At 55.2% G+C, this 26,023-nt stretch overlaps 6 protein-coding genes across 6 annotated transcripts; 1 reads left to right on the top strand and 5 right to left on the bottom strand.

Annotated features, from left to right (window-relative positions):
- Positions 1-420: 420 nt before the first annotated feature.
- Positions 421-7,111, top strand: CLUP02_00856 (carboxylesterase; the record flags this gene model as incomplete). The annotated part of the gene is made up of 17 exons (XM_049279902.1): positions 421-634; positions 690-959; positions 1,035-1,127; positions 1,199-1,364; positions 1,436-1,470; positions 1,499-1,604; positions 1,676-1,735; positions 1,857-2,593; positions 2,643-4,330; positions 4,441-4,485; positions 4,636-4,665; positions 4,724-4,762; positions 4,823-4,919; positions 4,981-5,061; positions 5,123-5,422; positions 5,514-5,788; positions 5,909-7,111. The coding sequence occupies 17 exons, from the start codon at positions 421-423 to the stop codon at positions 7,109-7,111; spliced, it is 5,439 nt and encodes a 1,812-aa protein (XP_049135859.1).
- Positions 7,112-7,826: 715 nt separating this feature from the next.
- Positions 7,827-9,077, bottom strand: CLUP02_00855 (transmembrane alpha-helix domain-containing protein; the record flags this gene model as incomplete). The annotated part of the gene is made up of 1 exon (XM_049279901.1): positions 7,827-9,077. The coding sequence occupies one exon, from the start codon at positions 9,075-9,077 to the stop codon at positions 7,827-7,829; it is 1,251 nt and encodes a 416-aa protein (XP_049135858.1).
- Positions 9,078-11,803: 2,726 nt separating this feature from the next.
- CLUP02_00854 (uncharacterized protein) lies at positions 11,804-12,130 on the bottom strand (the record flags this gene model as incomplete). The annotated part of the gene is made up of 1 exon (XM_049279900.1): positions 11,804-12,130. One exon carries the CDS (start codon positions 12,128-12,130, stop codon positions 11,804-11,806), a length of 327 nt encoding a protein of 108 aa, XP_049135857.1.
- A 3,506-nt stretch (positions 12,131-15,636) lies between these two features.
- Positions 15,637-18,024, bottom strand: CLUP02_00853 (uncharacterized protein; the record flags this gene model as incomplete). The annotated part of the gene is made up of 3 exons (XM_049279899.1): positions 15,637-15,880; positions 15,937-17,757; positions 17,816-18,024. The coding sequence occupies 3 exons, from the start codon at positions 18,022-18,024 to the stop codon at positions 15,637-15,639; spliced, it is 2,274 nt and encodes a 757-aa protein (XP_049135856.1).
- A 2,749-nt stretch (positions 18,025-20,773) lies between these two features.
- On the bottom strand, positions 20,774-21,275 carry CLUP02_00852 (uncharacterized protein; the record flags this gene model as incomplete). The annotated part of the gene is made up of 3 exons (XM_049279898.1): positions 20,774-21,013; positions 21,089-21,110; positions 21,202-21,275. The coding sequence occupies 3 exons, from the start codon at positions 21,273-21,275 to the stop codon at positions 20,774-20,776; spliced, it is 336 nt and encodes a 111-aa protein (XP_049135855.1).
- Positions 21,276-23,129: 1,854 nt separating this feature from the next.
- Positions 23,130-25,271, bottom strand: CLUP02_00851 (helicase associated domain-containing protein; the record flags this gene model as incomplete). Its single annotated transcript, XM_049279897.1, has 1 exon — positions 23,130-25,271. The coding sequence occupies one exon, from the start codon at positions 25,269-25,271 to the stop codon at positions 23,130-23,132; it is 2,142 nt and encodes a 713-aa protein (XP_049135854.1).
- Positions 25,272-26,023: the final 752 nt, after the last annotated feature.

The following is a 26,023-nucleotide window of genomic DNA, read 5'->3' as shown; positions in this document are numbered from 1 at the left end:
TAGTGAACAAAAAGCCAACGCGCGATGAGACCAAGACGTGAGGAATGGAAGAGTCAGATCAGCGAAGCATGACAGGAAGGTGGCTGGGACAGTGACGATGGGGTCGGGAGGAGGGCGAAAATTTACCGAAGTGTCATTTATTTACACTCGACCTAATTGGGTCTAGTGCCATCAATGGTGCAGGGAAGAGGGGGTTGCTGGGGGCGCAATTGGACGGGTCCAGCTCTCCACCGCCTGCCGCATCCTTTTTCATGTGCTCACTCTCACCGAACCTTTGACGATTTCTCTGACCTGCAGAACGCTTTCAGCCCTGTTTGATTCATTACCCCGCCACACTTTTGAGCCTTTCCCAACTCGAACCCGACGCGCAACGAACTTCTTACGAATGTCAAGCGATAGACTCATCTGCCACCTCCAGACATGTCCTTCCCGACTCGATCACTCTCGACTCGACTCCCGGGCGCGGGGTCGCAAAACGCTTCCGCGGGCCCGTCACCCATGCTGGTAGCGCGCATCGCAGAAAAGAAGGCAGAGCTGGAGCACTTGAAGGATTTGCGCGATCTCAGTGCTGCCGTCGCAGGCCAGATGGAAGCACTGGAGCAGAAATTGTCAACGCTTTCTGATGGCACAGAAGGTCAGCACGACCCGTCGATGGACCCATAATGAGTATCCAAGCTGACGGATGAAAGCGATTGCTATGGTAATCAGCAACTGGCATAACGTCCTACGCGCTATCAATATGGCATCCGGTAGGTTCGAGCTGCATGCGACGCACATGACAGTAACTGACACGGAATTTGCAGCCCAACTTGCCAAGCCACCTCCGCAAGAAGAAACGTTGGAATCGGAGGAACCCAACATGTCTCTGCCGCAGACACTGGTTCGCATTCCGACAGAACACGCTCCAACGCTTCAGGCGCAGGCCGAAAACGCAGCAGAGAATGCAGAGAGTAGTATGGGTACGCCATGATAAGAGTTCACGAGCGACGGGTCTTTGGCCCGAAAAGAAAAACATTCCTTATATGAAGCGGCAGCTTTCAAATCGGAAGTACCTTTGGTCGCTGACCACGTCGGCGCGTGTGCTGCAGCATGCACGACCAGGCTTCACGAGGTGCCTTCACAACATGGTAGATGCACATGGAGGGGAAGCAACCATTGGCCAATGGGCCATAACCACACGGAAGAAAATCTAAGGTAGCCTTGGGAAGTTCGCTCACGTTGGAACCGTTGTCGGCAGCTACCACTTTGTGGCATGCCCAAGTGTTGGACGGAAAGCTACACCTCTTAGCGTCTTCTTCCGGCAGTTTGATGTCGGCGCTGGATTGGGCAGGGAAGCTCCACTCCAAGTCAACAAACACTAACAAGTGAGGTGCGGGGTCCCAGACACCCAAATGGACGGGAAGGACGCGACTTGGAGTCTCAACGCGTCTCTTAGTCATCCCAATCTGGGCTCTCTCACCCGTCTCACCCGTTAGCCGTTGCCAGTGACACGGAGTAGACGCAACGAAACGGGAGGTGCCTCACCCCCGTGACTACCCGGAGGCCCTTGGCAAGCTGGTTCTCAGAACTCGGGAGAGAGGGGATCTATCGAGCCTACCACGCTTGTGCTCATTCGCTGTTGGTTGGTGGTTTTATTGGGAGGAAACTGACAAGTAGGGGAAAGATCAAATTGAAGCCAATTTCCCGCCATCTTGGTGGCTGTCAGGCTAGAAGTTCTTCTCTTCTACATCACGCTGTTTGTCTTGCTTCTATTCCGCTTCCATCCCAAAACAACAAGCACTTTAGCCCATCATATTCAAAGAGCTCTTCTTTTTGGACACTTTCAGCCTTGTCCTCCACACTCGGTCTTGAACCAGAATCTTACGGCCAATACCTACAGAGAGTGCCGTCTACGAAGTAGTGTTCCAGCCAATAACCCCGCCATATTACACGTACCCCAGCTGGTCTCAAGCGAAATTGCTCGCCAATCCCAGACAGCCCACTGTCTCCCACGTATTCCGGCCCATTTGTCTTTCAATTTGTCTGGGGTCAGTGGTTCCTTGTCTGGGTTCAGGTCGGAATCGGAGATTGTCGAGCATAATGGGTCGCCTCCCTCGATCCAACACCGTGGGCCACGGCTTCGGCATCCTCGAAGACACCTCTGGTCCCGGCACTCATGCTTCTTCTGACGCAAACGGCCCTCACACCTTCAACAACGTTGCTGCTCTCGAAGATTGTGACACTAACAGTCGCCAAAGAACGCCGGAATTCATCGACGCTTTAACCGACAAACTCAAGGAATTACATATTTACAGTCCTAAGAAGAACCGTGCCGACAGATCACTGCTGCAACCTGTGCGACGCCGCACTCGATCTTCTATTGACTCCAAGATCTTCCCAACCCTTCAACACATCAGGGAAGAAGTCGAAATCTGTGACGGAAACTCAAGTGTGACTAGCACTACGCAAGGACCAGTCCTTGCCAACTTGCCTCAAGAGACCAAACAAGACGAGGGTATCCCATCATCAACTGAAACACGTGCTGCCGTACCGACTTCCCCTCGCCAAACGTCGGATTCATTTGAAGCCAACGGGTCCAACTTCTGTTCTGAAGGTTCGCTCATCCGATTGCTGCCATGTGGTCTTTCAACTAACCATATTAGTCCTGCGCGCAATTGGTCTTGAACAGCAACATCTTAACACAGATCCTAACATACAGAAGTCCATCGCACGGCACAGGTCAGGTCAGTATGACTATGTACTTTCGATTCCGGACCCAGACGGCCCGACTAGGCGCAACAATGCGACCAGTAGACGAGAAGACGTCACGCTCGACTATGGCTGCAACGTCTTAGTCCACACCGACCGCGCTGAGGAAAGTCTATGTAGTCAGCGAAAACCGGCTAATGCTTTCAAACTTCTAGCAACACCTCTGATATTTGACGAATCATCTCGGAGTGCGTCGCATTCATCGTCAGGAAACGACGACAAGATGGCTATTGCTGAACCGCTTGTTCGGCTTGCCTCTCCAGCGCCTGCAGGGTACGAAAGCCCCGTGACGAAATCTGCCATCGACGTGTCCGTCGTCGAACAAATCCACTCCAAGGAGTCATCTCTGGACTACGTGGACCACCCCAAGGACAGAGTAGTTTCCTTCTCGTCTACGGATGAGAGCATAGCCCCAACGGAGGACGTTCCCCGCACTCCATCTAGGTCAACCTCGACCAGTTCAAGATCTCGAATTGAGGACTCAGTGGAAGCCATCGATAAACTCGAGGAGGAATTGGAGGCCATTAACACCCGCTTGGCGACACCAAGCAAGTCTCGACGGATTCAATCTGTGGTGGATGAGTCTACTACGACAGCTCCCACAAGGGAATCACCTATTAGGCGGCCCGCCCCCACGTTGAACCGCACTCAATCTGTTGGCGCCGCAGCCAAAAGATCGTCACAGGTACGCGCAAACCAGAGAAAGTCTGTCAATTTTGACAGCGATATCCCAAAGGGATCCCCTGGAAAAGCACCTACTACAAGGCCTCCTGTGCCTCGTCCAACCAGCCTTCTACCGCCCAAACCGCCTGCCAAATCCACGAGGGCTCCTACCAAACCCTCTTTTGAGCTGCCAGGTGAGGCCACCGCTCGCGATATCAAGGCGAGGCGCGACGCTCGCCTGGCTCAACAGGCCCAGGAGAAGGCCGCTGCGGCAGTCCCTCAGCGAACTAGATCTCTCAAGGCCCCGACCAAGCCTAACTTTGAGCTGCCCGGCGAGGCAATTTCCAGGCGCAAGAGGGAGGAGCGAGAAGCTCGTCTCAAACAGCAAGAAGAGGATGAGCGAAGGCGTCGCGAGTTCAAGGCGAGTCCTATCAAGGCAAGGCTGGGAACGGCTACGCAACCTCGAGAGACCGTGGCTAGTCGAGCTCGCCAGAACAAGGGATCCGAGGCCAGCGACATGGAAAGCCCGTCGAAGCGCTCATCAATCATGGGCACTCCTCGTACCCTTGCGAGAACGAGTTCGACGAGGTCGCCACAGACTCGCGGCAGAGGTACCTCACAGTCAGGTACAGAGACCCAGCTTAGCCGTGCTACATCTACATCTACGGGTAGCATGAGCGGCAAGCGAAGCGCGCTATCTGTTGAGGAGATTGAGCAGCAAAAGGTTAAGGGCCGTGAGGTCTTCCACCGTGACAACTCCTATACCCAAGACAAGGAGCGAGAGCGCCGCGAACGCGAGTGGAACGCTAAGATGGCCCGCGAGCAAGCTGCGGAACGCTCTAGACAAGCGAGCCGAGAGTGGCGCGAAAAGCAACAACGCAGCAAGCTCGCTGTCCTGGCTGCCGCGGCAGGCCAGACAGTATGATGGGCCCGACGTGAGGATTTTTGAGACCCTGTTTAGCATGATTTGGCCCTTCTTTTGTAAATTATTCGACCAGTGTATGGAGCCTGGCGCCTGTGCTGATGGAGATGCGTGGAGTCTGGGGCAACGGTATCGACTGTTCAGCTGGCAAGGTTGACACATAGACACGTGCCGTATAGGAGTTTTGATGTTCAGTTTTAGAACTTGCTTATGGTTTAGCATCGATATGTCGATTGCTGTCCTTGTTTATAGTTTGACTAGGCCCGTTGGTTGCTGAAAATGAATCGCTCTTAACCCATGAGTACAACTCTGAAGACACTTGTTTGGGTACTGTATGTGAGCACTTATAGATCAACAATGCTATTTTCAGATCAATGATCGTACAAGTAGTCCGTGGGAGCATTTACCGCCTACTGCAGAGATGAGAACGTTTGATTTGTGAGAACCGTCAGGCGGGTATTCGTCAATGAACAAGACACCGCGTTGTAGAGGTTAGAGTGTAACCCGGGGTATGGAGACAACGGCGGGACCGCACGGCCGGCTAGCGTGCCGGCGCTAGCGGAGCACGCCAACGACATCCCGTTGGGTCCAGCGGATGGGTCGCTCCTCTTTAATCTTTCATTACATCGACATACAAGCAATTTCAGGATTGGTAGATTCGACGGAAGACAAAAGCAAGCCAGCAATCGAACACATCTCGGCATCAATTCTTCACAACCTAATTTTTGGTACTTTACCGCGAAAAACGCCATTAGAACATGAGCCCCGCAGCCTCAACCCCATCCCGAGACCAGCGGCCGACGGTCCGTCTGGATCAAGGAGCTTTCGTCGGCACCACGCTCTCTGAACCAGAGTTCCCGCGCGATGTGGAGGTATTCCTCGGTGTGCCGTATGCGAAGTGCCAGCGTCTTCGTCGGCCAGAGGAGCCGGGCCACTCTGGCGACTCGTTTGATGCGGCCGAGTACGGACCCGTGTGTCCCACCGCGGACCCGACGTACCCAGCGGATGAAGAGGGGTGTTTGAACGCTAACGTATTTCGTCCGGCGGGGGCAGTGGTGGAAGGGAAGAAGGTCCCGGTTTTGGTGTATAGTAAGTCAAAGTTTCCCCCTTTCCAGCCGATGGTTGCGGTGCGGCTGTTTGAAGTACAACGTATGTATGTACTGACAGCAGTCGAATGTAGCGCATGGCGGGGCCTTCAACTTCGGAAGGGGAGGGGAAAGGAACCTCGCGGCGTTTGTTTCGTTTTCGAAGCGCGATGTGGTTGCCGTGAGCTTCAATTATCGTCTTGGACCGCTGGGGTTCCTCCCGTGTGGTGTTGCTGCCGGGGAAGTCATCGCGAATCTGGGGTTGATGGACCAGAGGGCGCTGCTCGAGTGGGTGCAGCGCAACATTGGCAGGTTTGGCGGAGATGAGGGGGATGTCACGGTCATGGGCTTCAGCGCCGGGGCGCATTCGGTATGTTGACACCTCCTTCACAGCCATCTTCCATCTCTCTATCTCTATTCCACTTTTCCCCTAGGATGGAGTAGTCATGAAAGGGAGAGTCAATTGGAGTGCTAACACGCAAGCACACAGCTCGGCCACCACCTCCTCTCCCCGCCCTCGCGCCGCCTCTTCCACCGCGCCATCCTCGAATCCGGCGCCCCGACAGCCCGCTCCGTCCTCGCGGCCACGCACCCCCGCCACGAAGCACAATTCACCCGCTTCCTAACCCACGCAGGCCTCTCCAGACTCTCATCGACGCCAGACGAGATTTTACCAGCCCTTCGCGCCCTGCCCCTTGAAAAAATCCTCCAGGCCTCGCTGGCTACCTGGTCAGAGTGTGCCCCCTCGGTCCAATGGCCCTTTCAACCATCCATCGAGGAAACCAGCAGCAGCAACAACGACAACGACAGCAGCAGCAGTAGCATAATCCCCCTCGCCCCAATCAAGACCTGGACTTCACCCACACTCCTCCCTCCCCTCCCGCCCCTCCTAACAGGCTTCAACACCTCCGAAGGCACAATGTTCGTGCCCGCAACAGCCTCCTCCCCAACAGCCCTCTCAGACTTCTTCTCCGCCCTCATCCCCGCCCTCTCCGCCGCAGACCTCGCGACCCTCGAGACGCTGTACCCGCCGCCGTCGACGTACCCGCCTCCTCCGACGGCCTCTCACGGCGCCCAGTTCCGGCGGCTGGCGCAGGCCTACGGGCACTACGGGTACATTGCACCGCTCCTCCACTCGGCGCACTTTGCCTCCAAGAAGAAGTCGGCCGGGGATGCTGGCGCGGCACCGGTCTGGGTATACGAGTACGCCGCACACGCCGACCTCGCCGCCGCGAACCACGGCGACCACGTCCCCGCGGCAACACACGACACGAACATCCTCACCCCGCACAAGACGCCCGGTCTGCTCGCCGTCTCGGACGCAATGCACGCCCACTGGTCCTCCTTCGCCACGACCTCTGACCCCAACGCCGTCGATACCAGCCATGACAGCCCGGGCCCAACCTCAAACGACGTCTCCTGGCCCCCCTTCATCTCCCCCTTTGGCGACACCGCCGCGGACGACTACATCCCGAGACCGGCAGACGACCCCACCGAGACGAGGGGCAAGATCCTCGTCTTTGGCGAGGGCAACGACGAGCTCATGGGCCGTCTGGGCCAGCGGCGCCGGGGCACCGTGGCGCGCGTGCGGACGCTGACCGAGGCCGAGGTGAGGCAGTTCCGGTTCTGGTGGGATCGGGTTGGGCTGAGCGAGGGTATGGGTGTTGTTGAAGAGGAGGGGTCCAAGTTGTAGGAGAATCTGTTATAAACGAGTCGATTGTTAGTGGAAAAATTCGTGTTACCAGGTACAGACTCCGCGCTTAGATGGCTTATAGTGAAACGGCACGATGAAGCGATATGAATGCAAGAGTAGATTGACAAAGGAATATTCATTCATACGTGTCTATATGAGACTGTGCTTCGAAATCTTAGAGATGTCGACTATCCTACTCTTTAACTACCTACTACTATACTAGAATCCTCCAACTTTTCTTGTGCGGAAGCTCGTTTCTTGCTGCCAAGGTACCCTTGGTTGCTTTGCCCAGGAAAGACATTAGCAAATCATGTTGCCTGTGCGCGCCCTTCATGGGCATGCAATGTACAACAGATTAAACTGGAGCAACACGCTGTGGATAGCATGGGTCGATATAAATCCCCAAGATGTTTATGTATATGACGAATAAATCATGTGCGTCGAAGTGGATTATGATCTCCGTGGCATTGGGCGAGCCATTACGTTTGGAATACGCCAGGCAAGGCAACGGAGTAAACAATATTAAAAGTAAGAGAAGCGTCGCGTGGCAATAAAATGCCACCGTGTCGCATGGTGCCGTAAATCCGTAACGCCGTATGTGTTTCTCGATTTCGAGATCGTTGGTCTGATGGGGAGGGTGGGTATCTTCGGAACAGAACCCCAGCAGACTAATAAGCAACAAACAAAACTTTTGGAGTAACACACCAGACCTTGTCTAGAAGTTCTGGGAAATACCAGCGTTTTGCTGTTGGGGATAGTGCGAAGGGTTCTCGATCCGAGTGTTGCGACGAGCTGGGTTGTCGCGGATGACCGGTTGGCCGGGGAGCTCAGTAGCCGGGTTGGCGTAAGGGCTGTCAGAGTACGGGTTGTTGGCGTACTGATCGTAGTAACCATTCCCATTGCCATTGCCGTTGCTGCCGCCGCCGCCGCTGTATGCCATGCCGATTCCGTCAGAGGTATCTGAGTGGTTCCCTGCGCTGTAGGAAGATGACGCATTGGAAGGTCCACGTTGAACACCGCCTCCACGGTTCATAGCTGCCGAAGGGCCCATGGCGCCAAGAATTTCGCCATCAGGCGAGTACGAGCCGTCGTTGATCAAAGGCTCTCCTGAACGGTTGTCAGTTCCTCCATTGCTGGGTGAAGTTGTGTCCGAGTATGCCGCACCTGTGTTGCCTCCGGACATGGTCGTGGACGCCTTGCGTCCGGTGGAGCCGGCAAGAGTGGTAGAACCCCAACCACGGTATCCGGATGAGGCCGCATCTTCCTTCATTTCGTACGAGCCGCCATCGCCAAGGGACGGGATTGTGGGGTCCGCGTTCGGGTTGTAGGCATAGTCCTCGACCTCCTTTCGTCGCTCCTCCTCGGCGTCCTTGCGCTGCTTCCTCTTTCTCCAGAAGTACAGGCCAGCCAGGATGAGCAGGGCAACAGCAGCGATGGGTACGACAACAGCAACCGCGATAGTGCCTCCGTTACCGAGACCGCCCTTGGAGTTACCGCCGGAGTTGATGGCGCCGCCTGATGCCGTAGCGGAAGCAGATGAGCTGGCAGCAGTTCCGGTCTGCGTGACACCCTTGGTCTGAGTGATGACGGTAAAGATGGTGCTTGTCTGACCTCCTGCTTCGGTCGGCGTGATGACGACAGTAGTCGCGACTAGGGTAGTTTGCTGTTGCTGGGTAGTACTTTCGGCAGCTTGAGTAGTCGGAGTCGTGTTCTGCTGCTGAGTAGTTGGTGCAGCTGCCGCAGAAGTCGTCGCTGCCGGAGCTTGAGACGTGGTTGGTGCTGCTGCCGCGGAGGTTTGCTGCGTCGTGGGTTGTTGCGGGGTGGTAGGAGCCGCTGCTGCGGAGGTCTCTGCCGGAGGAGTGGTGGTGACGGCGGCGGCGCTCGTCTCTGCGGGTGCGGAAGTGCCCGGTGTCGCGGCGGGAGCCGTTGTGGCCTCGCCGCCCGGGGTCGTAGCATTCGACGACATTGTGTTTTCTTGTCTCAGCAAGATCTGTGGCGGTTGACTAGGTGGTGAAGACATATTAGCGACTGGTGAGGGAGCAGCTTTGATAGCATCGCCAGACTCCGAACAAGGGATGATGAGTATTCAACAAAACAAGACGACGGAAGAGCTGAGATGGGACGACGAGTTGGGCAATTGGCAACCGAGGCCAAAGACCCAATCATTTTGTGCGCAACTAACACAACAGATGCAGCAGGTTTCTTGGGAGGCAAATTGATGATCGGCAGAGATGCCGTAGTGCACTCGGCAAAATCTGGGAAGCACAGCGTCGAACAACGTACCTCCAATGAGAGCGATTGGCTCACACGTAACTTGCAGGGCGGAGAAAGGGAGGTGTTTCAATACAAGCGATTCTGCAATGGACAACTCGTCGATTTAGTCGATTCAAAAGTGCGGTCGACTCTCAACCAAGCCGTGTGAGAGGCCAAGTTTGGCGATACACGTGGAACAGGCGGCGGTTCGAGGCCTCGGTTCAGGGCAAAGCGACACACAATTGACGGGTGCGTCGGGGTGTCGAGGCGAGGATGGAGTCTTGGTCAAGAGTTTCTTTGGAAAATTGTGGGAAGTAATTGTCGCGTCTGGGCGGTAACAACGGCGATGGAGCGACGGGTGTTCAGACAAGACGAACGGTTGATTATTGGCGCGGGTGGCTGAGTCAGGTTCAGGTGGTGCCTGTGTGCCTGTGAGGGAGCTCCCAAGACGGACCGTCTCCTGGCTACTGCGCGGGTCGGCGTTGGGTTCGGCGGTAGGCAGGGCCCTACGTCGCTTGGTTCGTACAGACGAGACGGTACCTGGTCGCGGGCAGTATCCGTCCAAGGCGTATTCCGTAGTGCCGCGCGAGTATTGTAGTATTGTCGATCCTCAGTGACGAAGTGGGATCGATTGGCGACGGCGTCACAGGAAAGTGGGGAAAAGCAAAAGGACAGGGCAGAGAATTTGCAAGAGTTAGAGCGAGAGGAGGAAGGTGAAAAGTAGGAAGAAATGGGGAAGAGGGGAAAGAGGAGGGAGGAGGAGGAGAGCAAGGTCGCGATTTCCTTGGAAGGATGCGGACTGATGCTGATGCCGCTGCCAATTGAAAGTGAAAGAGGAAGGACCGGGGAGGGGGTTGACGAGCAAGGACGGCCGAGGGGACGGGGGTGGAAGGATATTGACGGGAAGGCAGCGAAAGGGAGGGAGGCAGAAGGGGGGAGGGCAGCTCCGAAGGAGCGGCAGAGGAAGGCGCGGAAATATGTATGTTTTGAGCAAGAGCAATCCAGCAGCTCTTCGTGCAGCGTGCCTGCCCAAGTGAAGTGGACCGACCTCCCCTTCCTCCTTCTTCACAGCCCTCCCGCCCTGCCATTTACGTCCAAGGGAATCATTGGAGGTCACGACCGTCAACCCTGCTGGCGTGTGCCTGTCTCGTGTCCGAACATCTAGCTCCAAGCTGCAATGTACGGATACTGCAAGCCAGCCTCCAGTGCAGGTCAAAATCAGACTGCAAATGGAAGACCAAAAAAGGAAACTCAGTGGTACTGGCCTGACTGGGTAGACTGACCTGACCATCCACCGTTGCTTTAAGGTGCGGGTGGGTGGCTCAGCGGGAGTTAGGGCCGCTGCTTCAGTGGCAGGGCGCTGAGCTATGCTGCGACCAGCCTCAGGTCAGCCAAGACAGTACATGAGCTCTCCTACAAAACTTGCGTTGGACATAAGTATCTCCCCGATGCTACTAACGCATCTGCCAGTGGAGCGGACCTAGAGAGAACCTGACCAGGACAAAGTACTTGTACCTTGTAGAAAGGGCCGATCTGTAGTTCGCGCGAGGTATGCATGGCACGTTGCAATGAATGGGCTCAGCCATATGAATACCTATCTATGCGGACAGCAGAGAGAACAATTTTAGCCCCGTTGAGTTCTCCGAGTCTCGAGTCTTGAAAAATTGACAGCTTCTGCCCAAAGTTCTAACTCTTGTCGCGTGCTCGAGAGGAACAAGGCGGCTTCTGCCGTCCATCATCTCCCGTGTCTCTGTCATTTCGCAACTGCTGCGGTACATGCCCGTTGAGATTGCGAATTGCTGAGCCGCTGCCCTCTCTGGCTCGCAGGGACCACAAACTCCCCGAGCCTCGAGGGACCCCTGGTACGAACAAAAGCCTAAAGCCCTTGGAGCTCCTTAGAGCTGGCCATACATCACAGCACCAAGGACGAATGGAGAGTACTCCCGGAAGGCGGCAGCGGATGCTTCCAGTCCGGGAATGTTGGCTGCTTCCTTTCATATCGTCGAATGCCTGCCGAGTCTTGTTCCTGATCCAAACGGGCCAAAGAGGGAAAGACCAGCAACCAGCTGCCTCCAAACCCACCCGGGCCACCGGCCTTAGCCCTCAGGTCAGAACCGTCAGGTATGCCGCAACGCAGCCGCACATGGTCCCTGATGTCCCTGATGTGCGTTCGCGATGTCGCGGCTTCGACACCTTTCAACCAAAGACATGAATGCAAAATACGACACCTCAAACGCGACACGCCAGGTAGATACGCAAGCAACTCAAAGCAAGGCATGTCGGTCAGGTTTCACCTCATCTACTCTCTCTTCTGAATTTTGCAGACTCTAGCTAACTTTCAAACCTAAATACTTCAGACGACGGACAGCCCGCAATCAAAATCCAGTCAACCTCCACTATGGTATCTTGCTGTGCGAAAACATCCCGGCAGGCCATCCTTCAACCAGTCCCTGCACCGGCCGTGCCTCGCTCTGGACTTTGAACTCTGGACGCCTGGAGACTGGAGTCCTCTCCCTCGGGCCCGTGGAGAAAATTGACCTCATCAACGGGATTCGCGAGTTCGCTTCGCTTTGCTGGGGACACCGGAGGGCCCGTTCGCTCCCTCTCGTATCCAGAGTGACGGTCGTTGGCTCCAGAACTGGTTAATTTCCCCTGCCCAGCGAGCATGCACCTTCCTAGTAGACCACGCCGACTGCCAGGTCCACCGTCTGCAACAATCGAGATGGCATCATTTGCTTCCATAGAAGAAGAAGCGAAGAAACGCATCGCAACCCTTCTGGTGGTCAATCTTCTCCGTACGAACATACGGACACAGTCTCAAAGGGTCACAAGTCGGCAAGTGCCAATTGGCTCATGTCCACGAATACGTATTTTGGTCTCAGTCCACGTTGGGATGTCTCAAACAAGCCAACGCCCGGTCAGGAATGTCACCGACATTCACCAACAACCAATCCTCACAAGTTTTGAAGTTCAAATTTCGATGCATGCCTCCGAGACTCTATTATCTCTTGGCTCTCACCATTCAACCCACCCGCTATTGTCGAACACACCGACTCTACTGATGACTTGTTTATTTTGAAGCTCATATCCACCTTGGTCTCCCTTACGTCTTCTCTATAGCGACCAGGTTCAGCCTTTACCGACCTGAGCGTTTGCCTCCCTCTACGGATACAGGCTTCTCGGCACCTGTGGGGCCGTTCGTATCCCCCAAAATAGAGGCTGCTGATCCTCAGCCGGTGCCTTTTTCTCGGCGAGCACCGCATTCGATCTGTTGTGCGATCCCATCGATCTACAAAGGTAGCCGTATGGCGTCAATTGCGCGCTTCTGTTGGTCAGATCGGCGGGGGTTTGGCCTGCTTGACCAAGCACCAGACTGCCAGAATGCATCTCAGCCAGCTGTCGAAGCGCGGCAGGACGATTTTCGAACGAAAGCCGGCCGGGTCAAAACACACCCGGCCGGCCCTGTGGCGGCTAACAACCATCGTGGCAGCACACGTCGGAGGAGAGCTTGAATTTTCCGGCTGAAGCTGGACAACAACCTTTTGTCGACAAAGGCTCGAATGCTGGCTTGGCAAAGGGTAGCTGGCCTGACATTGCTGATGCTTCAAGGGCTGCTTTCTTCGATAACGCATGTCTGACTAACAACCGGTCGTTTCTCCGTCACTATGCCATTGGCACGAGCTTATTCGGCCAAAGGTTACGGTTCCATCCCTCCTGAATTCTCTGTAGCATTGGTGGTCAGAGTCTTCTGTCATCCAGACCGCTCCGGAAGCTTGTTACACAAGCCTCGAAGCTGCATAGTCCAGTGTCCGGATCAAACAAGTCCACCGCTGCCTGTCTGCAGGTCACAACTCAGAGCCTCTTGGCTTCAAATCGACGCTGCCACAATGCTCGCCTTCTTTCTTTGCGCGAGTATTCAGGCAGTTTGAGTCCGAATGCAATCGTTCGTAATAGCCAGTATGGCGGGCTCTGTCATCGTAATGGCCTGCTATTATGACTCCAATGGCACATATACCTCCACATGACGTCCATTGTGCCCAACCCTGGCTCAGCATCCGCAAACTTCAGCCGGGATACATTGTCAAGGTTGGCCCCAGGATGTCAAGATCTCATGGCGTATTGGCATAATAACAACAGGAACAATATGCCCTCGGTTCGGGCAGGGCTTTTCAAAGCAAAAGATCTACAGCAACCAACGTCATGTTCCCCTCACTTCCCTCCACACTCACGGAGCATTGACCCAAACTTCGTCGACCTCTCAGCCTCTGTCCTTGGAAAGCATTTGGCAAAAGGGTCTCAGGATCACTTCATCCCAACATCCGGACTTCAGCTTTTGTCCTCAATTCGACGACGAGACCCCTCGCCGACCAGATTCAAACGTTCCTACACAACTTTCTTCGGACCAAGTCCGATGATGGCGATGCCGGTACCCGTAGGTCGGATTGCCTTAATGCAGTCGACTATGCGTGTCTGGCCTGTGTAGTGTCACGTCACCATGTGCGCCGTCGAGCTGCCGGGACTCTCTCACCGACAGAAAGAACCTTCGATGTGCTCTTTCTCACGCCACCTCGCCGGAAACGTACATTCGGCACGAGGCGAGGTAGCGCAACGCCTGCATAGACTCAAAGTCTCTCGATGTTATTTGCCAGATCCGTGCCGACACCTTTTGGCTCATCGAATTAGCAACCAGGAATCCTAGACAGCAAATCGCCCTCTACAAGAGCCCCTTCAAGGATCGTTCTTTGTCTCCTGTTTCTATTTTACATCTGTCCGATTGACACTTGATTAGCTTAACGGCGCTCAATTGGCTTCCACCATGGAGCCACGCTACCCGAGCTCTGGTCTCGTCTCCCAAACCGCCACACGTATGGCTATGCCCTCCCAAATGCCACATTTTAGAAAGCAACCCAGCCCCTCCACCCATTGGCTTACGGGTGCCCTTCCTTCGAGCAAACGCCACTGACTGTAAGCTTGGGTCAAGCGTGAGCCTTCCCGCTCCACAACAAGCCATCCAAGTGTCCGATGTAAAAATAACTTTACCATTAAGCTCTTTCCGGATGCTTTCGAAGGGCATCTGATTGCCATCCCGTCTTTTCTCGAAGCACGCCAAGTGTCGTGTCCGTATGCGCGCCAAAGGGCTGGCTTTTCCATACAAAAATCGGGAGGGGAACGGGCTGCGGATGGTTATTGATTGCTGACTCGTCTCCAAGAGGAAAACAACCGTACGCAGCACGGCAGTTGTACAGTACGTTGCTTACTGACGGAGCATTCATCCTTCTCGGAAGACGAACATCTCGTGATTCCTCATCGAACTGCTTGGAACCGAGATGCAGTCAGACTCTGACTAGACAAGACTAGACTTGCCTTGGTAACCGATACCCCGGCCAGCGCATGCCCGACCAAGCGACACCGAGGCATCTGCTCTATCTTGCGACAAAACCTTCCGTTTGCACCGTGGGGGGCTGTGGCGGCGGCTGTGTTCTATATGATTGTGTCCTAGCATCCGCCGATTCACGATGTGATTAGGCCTAAATCATTTCCAGAGCGCCGGAGCATTGGAGGCCGTCAGATCTACCGATGCCTTTGGGGAGGGTTCTTCGTACGGCGTACGGTTACCCTGTAGCCTTGTCTACCCTTCGAGGCCCTCGGACTTTGATATGCCGGTGTCTTTGTGAGCACTAATGTGGTGTAGTATCATGGAAGTAGGTCATGGTAGTCACGGGGCTTCCTATGCCTCGAGTTAGGCCATACATGCGTATTACAGCCCACATGTACAGGAAGAGAAAACCATCACTTTGCAACACAAGACGGGACACAAATCTCAGTATACTTTCTGTAGTATTCATCATCTAGTTGTTGATGGTTGGCATACGGTAGCAATGTCCCGGAGCCCTTTTTCTATATGCAAACCCTCCCGCCATGTTGCCAAATGAGGCTGAGGGAGAGGGCTGGTTTAAAAAATAAAAACTATTTGTCGTGACCCAAATACTCCACGCAGCGAAACAGAAAAAGGGTTTCAACACAAAAAGACATTAGCAGTATATCGCTACTAAATGCGAGAAGAAATAACACCGTTATGCAAAATTCCAAATCCCATAAAGGTAAGGGTAGAAAGGCTCCTCTTTTTGTTTGTCCGCGCAAATTCATGTACATGGATAATCCCAGTGCGTGCGAATAGGCTCAAAAGTCGTGACCGTCGATTCGGCGCTGCCGTATCAATACGCGGAAGTCAAAGTAATGATATCAACAAGCAGAAAAACGTCGTTCGCCGTTTAAGGACGCATGCCCCATTGCGGCTTGAGCTGGTCATCGAGGGCCGTTGGCGTGAAAACAGTGTCACCGGGCAGGCGGCTGACTCTGCCGGCACCGCTGCGGAGAGCGGCCTGTTGGACAGCCGAGATACCACTACGGTTGCTACGAATGCTACCAGCATCGCTCATGTTGTCACCGTCCTTGAACTTGCGGGGAGGAGCAAAGTCGAGACCAGTGAAGGTTCCGGATTTACGCAGCAAGTGACTGTCCAACTGTTAGTGACTTCTACATCTTTCCAGTGTCTATAAGGGATAACTTACGGGCTGGGCATGGCAGGCATCTCTTCGAAGCTGCTAACCAATGGGGAATGGACAGGAATTGAAGGCGCTGCGTAAGGGCGTCTCTCACCCGCCGGACTCTGGGAACGGCCACGGGCGCGGGAAGAGAAGGTCTCGGGAGGAGCGAAGTCGAGAGGGTTCAGGATGGAGAAGGAGTCATCCTTGAGCTTGGACGGGTTGGGCATGGTAGTCAAGTCGGCAGGGGGAGGTCCCTTGGGCTTGGGTCTACCTCCAGCGGTCCTGTTGGACACTGAAGAGCCAGGCCGAGGAGTGTACTGGCTGGACATGTCGGATCCCGGTCGAGAAGGTCCAAGGCGGCTGGACATGGCCGAGCCGGCACGAGGAGGAGGACGTCTGCCACCGGGGCCGGGGCTGGCCATGCGACCGCCCATGGAGCCATGCATAGCCCGGGGAGGAGGCGGGCCACGGAAGCGGGAGCCGCTGGGTGGTGGCGTCATTGCACGACGAGTGACGGGCTGAGCGTAGGGCATGACGAACGAGTTGCTCTCAGGGTCGAAGTAGGCATCGCCGCCGGGACCACCGTTGTAGCTCGGGTCGTAGTCCTCATAGTATTGAGGGCCGCCAGGAGGAGGTCCTCTGGGGGGTCCGCGAGGTCCTTGAGGCATGGGAGGCGGGGCTTGGCCAGCGTGCGGGTTGTCGGGGTCGAAGTACTCCTTGTAGAATGATCTGATTCTGTTGGCACGCTCTTCAGGGTCCTCGGACTCAGTCACCTCATCAGGAGGCAGGGGTCGGAAGCCAACTGAAAGCCTCTTGGCGTCCTGACCCGGAACACCAAGTGCACGTGACATGCGGTTGTCGTTCATATCCACAGAGCGTCTCTGAGATCGGCCTCTATCCTCAAAGTCATAGTCGTAATAGCTTTCGCGGTCGTAAGCATTCGTTTCCTCGGGCACAATAGTCGGGAGTGTTGAGGGAGCAGCATTCTTCTGGGCGGGGAAGTTCATGTCGTCGAGACCAAGGCCAACGGGGGCTGCGGCCGGCGTGCTATCCAGCTCTTGAACTTCGGGAATGGACGGGTTCTTGGCGGATGGACGAGGGTTGCTGGGAAGTCCCCTTTGAGCGACAGGGGCAGGTTCCGGGACGTCGGGAATCTGAGGAAGGGAACCGCCGTTTCTGTCATCGGGGTACGGCATGGTCTCGATCTTGGGAATAATAGGCTCAGCGATGAGCGGGCTTCGAATGACCGGGGAGGTGGGGGACAAGACGACGGGAGAATTTGTCGTCATGATTTCGAGGGCGGGGGAGCCAGACCTAGACTTGGGCGTGGCGAACGGGTCTGCCGTCGCAGGAGGAGGCCTGGGGAGGGAGTTTTGCCTAGGAGGCAAGGTGTTCTGGGTCATCGTGGTGCGACCAGTCATGGCGGAACCGCGTCGGCTCGTCGATTTGGTGTAAACGGAAGCACCATCGGGCTTGTACGATCGGATGGAACCGACATCGCTGCCGGTGTACCCAGCCACGGGCCGGTAGGGGTCTGCCTCGCTGTGGAGGGTTCTCGCGAGAGAGTGCAGAGACTCACGCGAGCTCTGAAGACCAGGGGGGAGAAGGTAGGGGCTGTCCAGGTTCATGTCCATAGACAGTTGACGATGCTTCGTGTCGAGGCCCATTCCCTTCTCACGGAACATCATGCTCTTGCGCTTTCCTTTTCCACCCTTATCAGAACTCGTCTCGCCAAGTCCGAAATCCAGGCCTCGGTTGGGATCAGTCGCATCCTCCTGTTTTTGCCTCTTGACATTTCTTCGGTGGAAGTAGAACAGCAAACACAAAGCGCCGACGATGGGGATCCTTGGAAGAGTCAGCACATTCGTACACATACCCTACTCGAGAACTCGTTAAGACCTACGTGACGCCAAGAGTGATGGGCAATGTGAGGGTAGAAGGGTCGACTGGCTTCTCACACTGACTGGCTGAGCCGGTACAGGTCTCTCTAGTTCCAATGATACGAGAGACGATTCGGAGGGGCGCGACAGATCGCTCGTTGTTGACCGGCTGGACGTCCCGGATGGGAATTCGGGAGGCCATCACGTAGCCATTGGCGTTGAATGAAGCCATTTTGAAATCGGGCGGTTTCGACAGAAAGATACCGTGGTACCTTGAAGCAACTCTCCACTGATAACCGGTTCTCTCTTTGAGGTCGACGGTTGACCTCGAGAATTTCTCCTTCCTTCACTGATTGATATTACCACTATGCCACCATTACCGGACTAAAGATCGTATCGGGGAGTCGGGACGGATTTCGAGGGGATGGTTGGGACAATTGGTTGAATGTCAAGGCACCAAAGCAAGTGGTCGAAGGATTCGAGTTTTGAATCGAATCTCGTGCGAAGTGAACGGTTCCGAACGCCTGGGCGGGATGCTGTATACAAAAGAGTGACTACTACCGAAAATATTCGGTCGGTGGAATTCTGGGTTTGGGGTTTTGTTGTGTTGAGTAAAGAACGACTTTGGAGTGAGTTTGACGGGTCGGTCAGATCCGGTGATCCATTCACACAATCCACGATGTTCCTAAAAAGAGTGACGAGCCCGCTGGCAGGCAGAGAGAGGATTGTGGAAAGTGGAAAGTCGGCGGATGTCACTGGCCTCGGAAGATCAGAGTAACGACCGACGATGGGGGGGAGTAGGGACGGAAGGAAAGAGGAACGAGAGTATGTCCCTTTTGGGGGTGAGGGCGAGCAAAAGAGAGGCGAGAAGGAGATCCGAGAGTGGGAGCGAAAGAAGACGGAGACGAGCCACCACAGTCCTGAGTCCACAGTCCACAGTCCACAGTCCACAGCAGCAAGCAGCGACAGGCTGCAGGTCAAGCGAAGCGAAGCGAAACGAGCCAACGAGCGGACGGGGAGGAGGAGATTGAGCAGCAACGGACCAACGAGACAACGACTCTTGCACGCAGCCTTGACCTGGACCTGTACATGGACCTGTACCTGGACCTAGACCTAGACCTGGACAGCTCACTCTTACTGCTGTTCCTTTGCTCCTCTGCTCCTTTGCTGACGGCTCCTTGCTGGCTCCTTACCTGTATGTGCACCATGGAGAGGAGGGCCAGAGAAAGAGAGAACCTTGAATATTGACCCATGACCGTGAGCCTGGACCTTGTAAGATGGCCGGGATGATAACCGCTAGACCCATCGTGGACATCCCACGCCGTCCTACCGCCAGACACGAGAGCGAGTGCTACCATTGGATCGAATGGAGTTCAATAAGTTCAGTAGCACACGAAAAACGAATAAAAAGATTGGGGGTGAGAAACTCAGGAGGAGGAACCACTGGACTGTGGTCGGACGGTACCCACGGTACGTACACAAACTACCCAGTACGTACCCGTAATGAAAAGGGGGGTGGTGCCTGTCAACCTGGGAAAGTCCCAGGGTGATGGGCCGGGGTTGGAAAGAACCGTTTTTTGTGGAAACGGGCGAATGAAAAGCAATTTCCTCAAATGAGCCGGGGCTGGCGCGACTTTTACCACCCCTGGTCCGAGCCCGCAGAGGGCAGCACGGCACGATTAGTGTACGCAGCGCGAATCCTCTACGTCTTCTTCTTCGTTTTCTTCCATCTCTTTCTTCTCATCCGTACGGACACGGAGGAGTATCTATCGCCTTTTCGTATGGCAGCATAATTATTATTCGCTTCGCACCTCCATTTAACTTCTGACGGCCTTCCTCTTACCATTTGGTTCTATTCTGGTCTGCAACACTGCATACCGCCGCTACCACATCTCCATCAATACTATCAACTCGCGCCATTGGCTTCCTACCCGCGCTGTCCACACCCAACCGTTCTCTCAAGCAGCCGCAAGTCAGGTACGGGCGACCGCTGACTGGCTGATGCCGGCTGTGCCATCCCAAGAGCGTTGCACTGGAATCGATACAAGCGCATGGTCCTACAGGGGCTCCCCTCGTCTAGCGCAGGGATTTGCTGCAGGAACGCGCCCCTCCTCGACCTTGGAAAGCTCCAACGGGTGGAGATCGTTCATCAGATGGCATCACATTGGATGGATGGGACGGTGAACAAACATCAGTCAGCAGAAGCAGCACGGTCAACAGACACCGTGCAAAAGATTGCCCTTCTTACGGTCGATTTCCACCCAAACACCCGCCATATCCTACTCAGCTTCATCCCAACACTTCGATGTTTGGTGTTTCGTCCGAACAAGGAGTCGATTTCTTCACACTGTCACCACCTCAATTCTGACCGACAAAAAAATTCAATGGGACAAAAGATATGGCAAAGCAGCAGACGGACAAGATGCTCTGGCCTCACTCTGCGATTTGTCCTCCTCCGCCCACGCAGGCGGTAGAAGTACATGCACAACCACACCGCAGGCTTGCAGCGCTAATCTTCCCGACGAACTAGTGGCTTCAGTGGCTTCTAGATCCTCGGCCGCTGTTTCTGGATCCAGACTGGTCTCAGACATCCCCAGCATCCGTTCATATCTACTCTTATGAATACGCTGTCCATCTTGTTGTTTTCTTATGCACCCAACATCAGGGGCACAAGCCAATCTATCGACAAGACTTATCGGGAGACTCCGCCGACACTCGAGCCTAGGTTGTCTCGCCGGCGAAACCACACCCAACCCCCAGACCCAGCCCAGGGCTCTACCGAAATTGGAGCCGTTACCTGAAGCTGCGTCGGGTCTTTGTCTCTCCTCTTGGAAGTCAGGTCCCGGGTTTTACCAAGGGGTTGCCGGACGGTGACGACGCCGGCGACAAGTTGCAATTCTTGGACATGGAATGAGGTCGTCAACGGTCACAGCCTGGCAGGCGGGCACTCCCGGGGTTAAGGTGAACCTCTCCTGATAAACTCATCGAGGAGGCTGAGCTCCCGCCCGCTCTCCACCATGCTCCCCCGCTGGCGCGTTCGCGATCCACGACAGTTTATGCCTCTCTTCTCTTGACGTGCCGACTACCCATTGCAGCTTACCTCTTTTGGCCCAACTCCCAATTGGACCACTCAACGCGTATGGAGTATGCCTCTGGTGTATCAACCAAACCATCCTACGAAAGGCATAGATAGGCTTGCAACCCCGAAAGCCTCTGCCTACCTATACTTAGCTGATGGTGTTGAACGGTGCGACGCAACTCCTGACTTGCGCGTCTCTTATCAGAGTTTGTCTTACAGTGCATCCGCACATCATCGTACTAAATCGCGCGCACGGCTTCTCATCTCTAATCAGCGTTTCTGCATGCAACACCGGGTAGACAACCGCATTGTACAACAGGCTGAGCTTACCAAAACGCAGACGGTAGCGGTAGCATTGCCAGCGAGTCCAACAACAACACCAACGCGGCATCTCGAGCCGTCATTTCGGCTCTGGGTGGGGGTGGGCAGCCCCAGTAGCAACTCCAGCGACGATCACTCACCTCTTTCAAGGGTAAACACCTCCGTTCAAATCAGAGAGAAACAGGGAAACAAAGGCTCCCCTCTTGACCCAGGACCTCCCAGCTTCGCATCATGCGGTCGCCGCGTCGCACCTCTCCCCTTTTACGGGGGATCCATGCAGCGACAACGGAGGGCCAGGTTAAGGGGCCGGTAAGAAAAAGAGATGCGGCAGTTGTCCGGCTCAGCGCATCGCATCTGGTATCCTTTCCCGCCGGCACCGATAATCGAGGGGGATCTGAGTCGCATGTCATCGCGATGCATTGCAGCGCCAGTCCCGTTCCTTGGGAATTCGAGCCAGGTGTCTGCCATGGCTGTTGGCCTGTTGCTAATCGGCTGGATGTGTTCTCGTCCGGCTCTATCGTCCGAGACTCGAGAGTAGCCGTCATCGGGTTTCTGGCCGGTGCAGCTACCAGACTACCAGCAGCGGTGCCAATGCCAAGAAAAGAGGGGAGTGCTCATCCCCTTTTGCAAGACAGTCCCTGATTCCACCGACGTTCCAATGTCCCCGCCGGGTTCTTCTATTTGAAGAGAGACAGAAGCATTCCGCCTGCATGTCTACGTAAGCATGTCTCCGGAGAAACAAGCATAGACGTATGTCTCGTCTCACGTGCCACCCGACAAGACAATGTCACCTCATACGAGTGCGAGAACAATGAAGCCACACGAGTTGTCCAGGTGTCTAACAACGTCGTCGAATTCCCTCGATCCAAGACTCAGGGGTTGAGGCGGCTCTGAACTGGCAAGACTGGCTAGACCAGCCGCTGCTGATGAGGATGAGAAAAAGTCAATCCCATTGCTGGCTTGGCGAACCAGTCAAAAAGCCCAAATCACAATTGGCATTGCCCCCGTCGAGTAATTAAGCTAATCTCGATGGATCCTCCAAAGCTTGGTCATTGGCCGGGAAATCTTGATCGGCCCCGTCCTCTTGGTGTGCTCTAGATTTGCTGCCAATCACAATGCCTGGTGGTCGACCGCTATCACGACAGTCTGCAACGCTCGTATAAATGGCGTATAATCGGGAACTGTACAGATGCATTTCATAAAGTTGTGCTTCCTTGCACAACCTTTACATCACCCACTGATTATGTAGATGTGCTATCCGTACGCCGTATATCGATATCGTTATCTCTACGGAGTACGGATACGCTGACTTCAGACTGTAGGACACTCCACATAGACACTATGGCCAACGGGTCAATTTCGAGCCCTGCAACGCCACCATAAACTTGTGCGGATAGTAGACACTGTCCGACGGTTGCACTCGGCCCGCTGTATCAAGGACAGCGGTATCGACACGGTCCTGCTTCAGGTGCTAATAATTGTAAATATCTGCCGCAGCACACTATCAAGTCTTGAATCGTGTGAGTTCAATGTCCTGGCTTTGCACGAATACGCAGTGCGGATATTCTACCTTGCTTCCCGTTTTCTGTACGGATATTGGCAATGGTCCAAAGTTTCCACCGCCAAGGAATAAGTCTGAAAGTTGCAATAACCTCATGTCCGCCCCTGTGAGGCTCTGCCAACCTGACATAGGCTGCATAGCTCAGTGTCCTGGTTACAAAATAAAACGGCAGAATCTTCGCTTCTTCAAGACCTCAACTGCCCAGCCTCGTGGGAACCCCCGTCGCCCTAATCTCGTCTCATCTCGCCCTCCGCGGCCCTCGTACCACAGAAACAAGGACCCCTTCCCCCCTTCCTACTGCTCCCCAGCTTCACATCCCATTCAGTGATTCTAGTATGCTCCCTGTACGGATACCCTTGGGCTCTTTTCTCTCTTTTCATAGCGTTTCAGCTTCAGCCTCGTCGCGAGCCCGCCGCGCCGAACTGTCCGACAGCTGGTAGAACTCGGGCGCGTACTCCACCAGCCAATTCTTTTCGATTTTTGTAATGTCCCGTATGAATATCTTGTTGGCCGTCTCCATGACCTCGTGGAAGATGACCCAGTCGGCCTTGCGGTTGAACATGAGGGAGCTGGGGTGCGCGTGGAGCGTCGTCTCGCCCGAGACGTTGCGGAACGTGCCGTCCGGTTGCATCCTCGCCGCGTGCGCAAAGTAGCCCGTCGTGAGGCACCGCCGGATCTGCTCCGCCTTTGTGGAGTTGTCGTGCTTTTGTTGATGCTGCTGCCGTGAGCTCGCGGGGCCGAAGGACTGCTGCTGCTGCTGCTCATTGTCGGTGGCGATGCCGAACTTTTCGAGGTACCGCTTCAGCTGGCCCCGTATGCTGACGGCCCTGGTCATGGTCTTGAAGTTGAGGTTGTGGTCCCGGCAGAACTTTGACTCCTTCCTGCCCTTTGTCACAAAGGCCTGGTAGGCGTTGAGCAGCGTCAGGTGGTCGCCCTCGTCGGCGGCGAACTTGCGCCGCGACAGCTCCATCTGTTGCCTCTCGCCGTCGTGGTGGAACCAGACGTTGTTTCCGCCGGCGCTCGTCATGGCCGCGATGGTGAGCATCTCGCTCAGGCACCCAAACGACTGCGCGCCGAGCAGAATTTTTGCCATCATCGGCTCGACGGCCAGCTCAGCCATGCGGTAGCCCAGCGGCTTCGTCAGCTTGGCGTAGTCGTCGAGGGCGCCCAGGGAGTAGAGGAGCTCCAGGGCTTTGGCCATGAGCTCTGCCGGCGGCGGGCTGAGGAAGTTGAAGCGCAGGACGTTGTCGATGCCGAGGGCTTTAAGTTGCAGGATAAAGGGCGCCAGGTTGGAGCGCTGCATCTCGGGGACGGTGACCTCGGGGAGGGCGAGGTAGGCGTCTTCCGTGTAGAGCCGGAAGCATTTGCCCGGTCGGGTGCGTCCCGCGCGGCCGGCGCGCTGGGACGCCGAGGCCTTTGAGATGGCGGTCGAGGTGAGGATCTCGATGCCCGTCCGCGGGTTGTAGGCGCGCAGCTTGGCGAAGCCCGTGTCGATTACGTAGACGATGCCGTCGATTGTGATGGAGGCCTCGGCCATGTTGGTGGCGAAGACGACCTTGCGCGTGCCCTCGGGAGGCTTATCAAAGACGTACATTTGTTGCTCTGTCGAGAGACCCGCGTATAGGGGCAGCGCTTGTAGTGTCTGCTGGCCGCGAGGCTGGTTCGGGTCGAGCAGGCGGTCGGCAACGGCTTGGACGGCGTTGTCGATTTCTTCACGGCCTGTGAGGAAGACGAGTATGTCGCCTTCGGACTCTGTCGTGTGTATGTCGAAGACTGTGGAGATTGCCTTTTCGACGTAGTCCTCTGTTGGTGATTCTAGATAGAGGACGTCGACGTGATGTGCTCTGCCCTCCAAGCTAATAATTGCACCCTTTTCGTTGTCGTCAGCGGCATCGGCCTTTCCATCCTTGTCCTCCGGAGCGGTGACCGTCTTTTTCTGCTCGTCCCCCGGAGAGGTCGTGAAGAACTTTAAGAACTCCTCAGCCTGTAGTGTTGCACTGCTAATGATGATGCGCAGCTCAGGCCTCTTCTTGAGAATCTTCTTGAGTAGTCCCAGGAGGATATCAGTGCTGATGGAACGTTCGTGGGCTTCGTCAACCATGATGACAGAGTACCGCGTCAGCAAGGGGTCAACAAGTGCTTCCCTGATGAGCAGCCCGTCCGTCATGAACTTGATGCGCGTCTGCGCCGAGGTGTTGTCCTCGAACCGGATAGCGTAGCCGACCTGCTGGCCAATCTCACAGCCAACCTCCTCGGCGACGCGGAGCGCGACCGTCGTCGCCGCCACGCGGCGCGGCTGCGTGATGCCGATGACCTTGCCGTCTGCGCACCATCCCGCGGCTTCGAGGAACTGGGGGATCTGCGTGGTCTTGCCGGAGCCGGTCTGGCCGACGACGATGGTGACCTGCTTGGTCTCGATGAGATAAAGAAGGGCCTGGCGGTGCTTTGCGATGGGGAGGAGGGCCGACGGCTTGTGCAGGGCCGGGATGAAGGCCGAGTTGAGATCGAAGTCTGCCATGGTTTGGTGAGAACCTTTTGGCTATTGACTAGAGACTGTTTGTCTGTTAGAAATGAGTGATGTTTATTCAATGTGGCGATTTTACCTTCAAATACTGGCAACTGACCTTACATCAATCATCAAGATATGGGAGATATTGTAAGACAATAGGTCTGTCACCTTATGCATCTCATTTTGGCTGCCAGCTTTTCTTGTAAGTGTGGTTTGGCCTCACAATCGGCCTCGTTTGCAAGTGGTTGTCGACATTGAACGTTGCAATTTTGGCCGGTCAGAGTGTCACCAGCTGAGACCAGGTGGCAATCTCTGATTGCATCCCACCATAGGCTTCAACCTACATTGTCAAATAGCTGACATAATAATACGCCGCTCAGCATCTAAAGTCTCCCTTTCCATCTTTCTATCGCCCTTGTACCTAAATGACTTGATCTATAACGTTCTTTGATGCTTCCTGTATCTTGTCTATTTCATTGGTATTTTAGGCAACTAAAGGAGCAGCGGGAGGGGTTATCGTGATGAAAAAGAAGCTGTCAGGATCACTTGGTACAATCTGACGACAAGTGTGGCGGTAGGATTGTGGCTCAGCATCAAGCTCAAGCTGGCGCCTAGAAGTTCCCAGTTCCCCAAAGGAGGCGCGGCGTCATCAGCTTCGTAACCCACTTTAATGTCATCTCGCCAGCTAAGGTACCCTCCAGTCTCCAACCCCTCCGTCCGGGCGCGCGCATTCCGCAACGTCCTTGCACCTAACAATCTCG

Source organism: Colletotrichum lupini, chromosome 1 (assembly GCF_023278565.1).
Source record: "Colletotrichum lupini chromosome 1, complete sequence".
NCBI classification, from domain to species: Eukaryota; Fungi; Ascomycota; class Sordariomycetes; order Glomerellales; family Glomerellaceae; genus Colletotrichum; species Colletotrichum lupini.
The sequence above is the reverse complement of the archived record's forward strand: the minus strand, read 5'-3'. Positions and strand labels throughout refer to the sequence as shown.